The sequence below is a fragment of the Trachymyrmex septentrionalis genome, unplaced genomic scaffold, assembly GCF_001594115.1.
Source record: "Trachymyrmex septentrionalis isolate Tsep2-gDNA-1 unplaced genomic scaffold, Tsep1.0 scaffold56, whole genome shotgun sequence".
Classification (NCBI taxonomy): Eukaryota; Metazoa; Arthropoda; class Insecta; order Hymenoptera; family Formicidae; genus Trachymyrmex; species Trachymyrmex septentrionalis.
Window position 1 is genome coordinate 1,470,461 of NW_017305735.1, and position 6,965 is coordinate 1,477,425.

The 6,965-nt window shown below is 30.9% G+C and overlaps 2 protein-coding genes across 5 annotated transcripts in view; both read left to right on the forward strand.

Moving 5' to 3' along the window:
- Positions 1-2,165, forward strand: part of LOC108752152 (PERQ amino acid-rich with GYF domain-containing protein 2-like) — a 14,468-nt gene extending 12,303 nt beyond the window's left edge. The window contains exon 4 of one of the 3 annotated variants that reach the window (XM_018492815.1): positions 60-2,165. In XM_018492815.1, the coding sequence (XP_018348317.1) occupies positions 60-1,703 (1,644 nt within the window). In that variant the 3' untranslated portion in view covers positions 1,704-2,165. The other 2 variants (XM_018492813.1, XM_018492814.1) reach the window with 2 other exon arrangements.
- Positions 2,166-6,270: 4,105 nt separating this feature from the next.
- LOC108752153 overlaps positions 6,271-6,965 on the forward strand; it is a 1,805-nt gene continuing 1,110 nt past the window's right edge. The window contains exons 1-2 of one of the 2 annotated variants that reach the window (XM_018492817.1): positions 6,271-6,313; positions 6,348-6,359. The gene's annotated coding sequence lies outside the window, so the exon portion shown is untranslated. Of the gene's footprint in view, positions 6,314-6,347; positions 6,385-6,965 lie in introns of both variants that reach the window. The other variant, XM_018492816.1, reaches the window with a different exon arrangement.

Below are 6,965 nucleotides of genomic sequence, written 5' to 3' on the forward strand. Positions count from 1 at the left end.
TGGCGCAGACTCAGGCATTACAACCGACACGCGGTCCATCCGGAGCATCAACGTACCAAGTAGAATCTTACACCTCACCGAAGCTAGGCACGTTCGAACAAGAGTTGTTGCAATTGGTATCCGCCAATCAGGCCCAAGAGTTTAATCTGATTCCGACGCAGCCTAAAACTGGCTATTCCCAACAAGAATACGTAAAACCAACGGCGGCACCGGTGCCTCAGTTACCTCCAGCGCAATACCAACAATACCATATCGAAACTAGTCCGCCTCCTCGTTATCCGCCACAACAACAAGTGGCGGCGACGTATCAGTCGATCGAGCAACCAGTTCAGATTCAGTACCAAACGCAAGCAGATTATGCGACAAAAGGAATCGAATCTTTCCGACCATCTCCGCAATACGACTACGAAAGCGACGGTGCTCAGTTGAAAGCTCATCAAGGACAGACCCAGGCGGAAATTGAAGCAAATGCCAGGGCTCAGGCTCAGGCCGAAGCGCAGGCCTTAGCTTTTCAGAAAATCGCTCAGGCATCGTATCAAAAACATCATGACTCCGCTTTAGAACAGATCAGAATCGATCACGAGAGGTACAGACAACAGAGCGCTTTGGAACAAATTCAACAAGGAGAGCAAGTGAGCGAAGCCGGACGAGCTCACATCGAAGGTCGGTTGGAACCTAAGGATCCAGAGGCCGCATACAGAGCAAAATTAAAGGCGCAGGCGGCTGCCGAAGCCGCCGAAGCCAGGAGGCTTCAGACAGCTGCTGAACAAAAGGCTCACACTGATGCCGTACGTCAAGTCGAGGCTCAACAACAAGCCCATGTAAGAGCGCAAGAGAAAGCTCATATTGACGCTTTGAACTTTGAAAGAAATCAATTGCGTGCTCAGGCCCAAGCTCAGGCGTTAGCGGAGGCTCAAGCCTTAGCATTGTACAAAATCTATCAGCAGTCACGTGCCAAAGCTAACACTGAAATTTTGGCAGCCGCTAAAGCTCAGGCAGAATCTAAGAAGGTAGATCCTGACGGTACACCAGTTGTTCAGTATCTTTTACCTAATTCTCAAAAGCTCCCGACACTTAATAATTACTTTACCAATGACGACGTGAACAAGTATCAGGCTTCCGGCTCCACCTATGCCACTAGATCCGTGACTAAACCAGATGATTCCAGTGAAACTACCGTTCAAGAGCAAGCTTACGTTCAACCTGTTATCAATCAACCTCGTCAAGTACACAAACTCAAAGTCCCACCGACTCAGTCTTCCGTTTATGTTTCTCAATCAGGTCTCTTGAAAAAATCGCCAGTCAAATCTCTCACCATCGAAGAGATTATTGATCAAGACCAGCTAAATAGTCCTCAAGTCGTACGTGTTCCCTCTCCCAAGGATCAGCAGCCTCTGACGCAAGAAGAGTTGTCTGTTCTAATTAATTCTGGCTACACCGTCACCCCAATACCTCAGACGACAAAACCGATTCAGCAGAGTTACGTGCCGGAGAATGCTTCCGCAGTATACTACTTGAAAAAACAGCGACCGGCGGTCAGGCCTGAATACGTTACATATGAAGAGGTTCGATCGCAAAGACCCAGAAAGAATACACCTATTCTCAAACAAGACGACGCTAATGCTAGCGAGAAAGTCACTTACTTGGTACCCTTGGAGCCCAGTTTTGGCACCAGACAACCGTCACTTAAAAGTAATGAGTGATAGGTCCTCGTTGTCGTAAAAGAATGATAACATTTAGAGAAACCTGAACGTTACTATTAGTCTAAATCTATTTCTTTCGTAAATTCCTTTTTTTTAATCAAACGATACCATTTTCTTTCTCTTTTTCGTTTTAAACTTATATGATTAAGGGTGTCCGTGTAAACGTAGTCAAAAATAGCTACGTTAATTTTGTACGGAGAGCGTAAAATAAATTCTTTTATAAAGTTACAGATATACTATAGCAAACTTTAGGAAAATCTGTAGAGCACATATAAAAAAAATGAATATGATTTAAAAGAAATATTTTCTTGATGTATATGATAACAAACAGAATATAATTTATAATCAAAGATATTACAATAAACCCATTTTACGCGATCTATTATCTAGTAGACATTAAATGCGACGGTGCTGAGTCAAATGATTATTAATTTATACTTTTTTGTAAATAATAGAATTTTAATTAATAATAAAAATATTTTTAAAAACACGTAAACTATTTTAAAATTTTGCTTTATAGTACGAAGGTAATACTTCCTTTATTTTCTCTTCATTCATTTCTACATCTTTCTTTTTAAATTTTTATCAATACAAAACAAAATGTTACATATTACGGAAACGAGAAATATTTTTATATATCTATTTATAAATAAGAAATGTAAATAGAAAATACAAAAAAATGAACATGCAAGAACTTTGTATGAATTAATTTTAATTATTTTATCATAGTATCTTCCTAGCAAATAATATTATTAAAAGCAAACAGTTCATAACAAATAATAAAATTAATATTAAAGGCATTATTAATACTCATTGTTAAGTACTGTGTTTCTGTTTCTCAACATCTAAATGGTGATTTTTATTCCTAACTGCTGATAAAAAAAAATACAAGGTTACAAAAATTTCATTAGATTATAAGACGTTAAGTATTTTATTTAAAAAAAATAACTTTAAACAATTTAAACTTATTTTTTTGCTTTACGGAGTAAAATACATAAAAATCACTATTTAGATGTAGAGAAACAAAACCTTATAAATCAGTGTAGATTTAATATTAAAATTTTATTACTTAATTTTATTACTTAATTTAATATATCATTAAAAATTTTTTACTTCATCTAAAAATTTTATTATTTAATTTAATGTATCATTTAAAGTTGTACACAAAAGAAATTTTATACCATCACATTTATTTTCGTATATTCTAAAAAGTTTTTTTTCTTATAACTCGATAGTATATTTATATTACATCATATTTGCGTTATTATATAAGAAATTCAAAACGAATTTTTTATATAATTTTCTAAAAACTAAACAATGACAGAATTTTTTGAGAAACGTACCTTTTTCAGTAAAACATCCCACAAGAAACACATTACTTGTTGAGAAATAAAACGTTGATCAAAATTTATTCTATTGTGTTATGTCATTAACATAATCGCGTTTAAAAAATATTTATCATGAATAAAAGAAGAAACTAATAATCTGAAAAGAATATAAAAATGATTAAATGATTGTGCGTTTGTGTTAAGCGTGTAATATAAACGCATATGTCCTTCACCTTATTACATATATATAATGATACTATTACTACAATGATCATTATAGTGATTCGATAAACTCATTTTTATAAATGAGAGCAATCGATTAAATAATTATGAAAAAGTCCCATGTACAAAAAGTCCCGAATTCCTTAAATATCTTGAAAAGTCAGCATTTCTGAGAACAATGCATTTCATACAAAAGTTGTATATATAGGATTTAAAATGATTTATTTACTGATCTTATAAGTTTTATCTTGGGTGGCGCTACTAAGATCAGGCCAAAGTCAAATCGATTTTTTTTTAAATAAAACGCTCTATTTTTTTATTTCAGAATCTAATAGCTGATCAAGAAATTTTCAAAACACTATAATAAAGCCTCTTTTAATCAATACTTATCGAGTTATGAGACTTGAAAGTTATAATATCGCTGGTATTAACATTACCTAAGATATATCGCGTGGAAGTTGCCCGGTCGGATTTATAAATCTTGTGTATGAACGCACGCGTGTTTGTATGTGTCTCTATCTCCTCCTTTCTCTTTCTCTTTTCCTCCTCTCACATAGTTATCTTCGATTGTACAATATTTATTTAAAATACTAATGCTAACTGAACAGGAGCGTATATCTCTTTTAATAATGCGAGGATGAGGTGAGGTCTTACGTACAAATGACAGAACTAAATTCTGTAATCAGACCTTCACATCTAGACTTAGACAGCACAGAATATTTAGGTATTGATAGGTATTCATAAATATTTATTTTTTCAAAATATTATTAAAATACACATTAAATATTTTATATATTACACAATATTTACGATAAATATACTTGAATATCCAAGAGGGTTCCTTTTTCCTACAAATCAATCGCCTACAATATCGTTTGCCTACATACATTATTGCGCACAAAAACAAATATAAAAAACGAAATTACATTTGCCTACAATAATACATATAAGCAAATGTAACTTCGTTTCTAAAGTTTTTATTTGTGCGCAAAAGTGTTTGTATGCAATCGATCTGTAGACGATAATATTATGTGTGCAATGCAGATTGTGTGCAATAGTGTCGTATGTGCAAAAATGCCTTTTTCTCTTAATTTTATATTTGTGTGAAATAGTGCATGTTAGATAATCACAAATATGATGTAGGTAAATGATGCTGAAGACAATCGATTTGTAGGCAAATAAGGTTCTCCTTAAATATCAAATCAATTTTAATGAAAAAATGTGTTTAAATATTAAATATATTTAATAGGATTTAATTGAAAGCTATATGAATGCTACTTATATTATTATTTTGTATAAAATGCATAAATATAATGCGTACAACGTATACTATTAAAAGAAAAAAATATCTCTTTTATATGTAACAGTATCTTGCGTAAATAAAAATCGATATTTTTTTCTACAATAATTAAAAATTGTATTAAAAAAATAATAAATACTCTAATTTGCGTAATTTTTTGTATATATTTCAAAATGTATATCATTTTTCCTACGTCTTTCACCTTCAGTTTTTTATTAAAATCAAGGTTTGTTCGATCATTTTACTTTATATGTTGCACGTACGTAATATAATATAAACTATATATCAAATCCAAAACAATGATTTTATAAGCAAGTTAAAATTTTATATTCCAAATTCTAAAGACTGATTATATTGTGATCCGTGATAATATTAACAACTTCCTGAAACCTTCCTGCGTTACTTGGCAAGGACAACCACTGTGCTGCTATAGTTATTTATAAGACCGTAACATTGACCTCAATAATACGATAATGATTCCATTCTCTCATCTGCAGTTTTGATCATAAAATTTACTGCGATTTGCTGAAAGAATTTTGTTTGTAGAATAGAAAAAAATATATATATATAATTAAATCAAAATATTACAAAATGCATTTCTATACGCAAGAAGGATATAAAACAAAGTACAGGATTGTATAAAATTGTGTCAGCAACACATAAAATTAATTTTTAAATTGTCTTTTACTTTTTCATAACAACTCGTGCAAATATATTTGTAAAATATGTTAACTTTAATATATTTTACAATTTTTATATTTTTCTATATTTTAAAATATATAATTTAAAATATATTAATTACAAATAGTAATAAATACTCGTTGTACATTAGGTAGATACATTAGGATAGTTTAATATAAATTTATTAAATTAATTGATTAAAATTTGTATATAATCTCTTAATTAATACTATATAAAATATTTATTAGTATACATATATATTAACACTGATAAGTATAAAGAATACCATATGTATGATCTTTAAAAAATTCTATAAATTAAAATATATTAATTACATTAAAATTGTTACTTTTTTTTAGATATTTATGTTAAATATTTATTTTTAAAATAATTTCAAAGAAGGAGAGGATTGAACACTGAACTAATGACTCGTTCTCGATGTAATATAACGCTCGCAATTGAAAACGCACGAATTAACCAGAACTAAATCCGGTTTTGACTACATTATAGCGAAATGTGACACGCAAACCGGAACAGTCCCAGTATTGCAAATGCTATTCGCATCTGGAATTCGATTGTGAGAATGATAAAGCAAGCTTTCAATTTGATTTTATTCCCAATTTGAGATCAGACTCTTTCAAGCACATACAAGACATTTAATATTAAAATTGTACACATTACGTTTACTGGACACTTTTGGCAATTAATTAAGATGTAACGTTGATGTCCGATATGGCTATTGTATTCCTAAAATTGATAAAATGTACGACAGACATTGTGCACCTCGCAATATTTACATATATGATCAAAGTAAGCATTGGAAAGATCATCACCCTTGACTCAGTTAATGGAAAATTAACGATCTTGAACTGAAGGTAAACATGAAAGGAATCAACGAAGTCTCTGCATGGGCTAGTAAACGACCAATGGATGTTGAATTGTCGAATATGATTTTAACTCGTACCAAGAACACTGGTCAGACAACGCATATACATATATAAATCCTGTTCGCCGATCTTGTGCTCAGTTAAATACACGCGAGGTAAACGTCACTTCGTTGCAAAGTACTGCAAATCTTTATAGTTTCTGAAAGGTGAATTACAAGTGAACTATAGCATCTGAAAGGTAAATTATAAGTGAATTATAATACGAAATCTTGGTTGGTATTCATAAAGACTTGTATTTTTATAGCAATCATTTTGTTAATAGTATAAAAGAAATTTTGTTCAATATATAACTTTTAAAAAATATTTGTCTAAAATGGATTACGATTTTTATTAATAAATCAAAATTATGTCGCGACATAATTGCTATAAAAATACACTTTATGCTTTTGTAAGAAATTTTTTATTTATTGTATTTTTATATATTTGTTTAGCTTAATTTCATTTGTTTCTACGTTCTACGAATTGTTGGAATAGTAATGTATTTAGACATGTGCTACATACAAATATGTCTCAGCATAATTTTAATTCATTAAATAATTATGTTAGATATAATTAATTTAGTTAGAATATAATTAACGTTAGAAATATAATTAACTTTATTAATAAGAATCTTATAATTCTTTTGAAGACGATTATTTCTTAAAAGTTTTACATTACACAAAATTTTGGGTGAATTTCTGAAAATGACCTACGCTTAATTGTTATGAATTTTGGCAGAATTTTGTTGATGGAGTGGATTTCGCTTTGTGTGGAAAGTCATATGTCTTGAGCAGGGGGGGGGGGG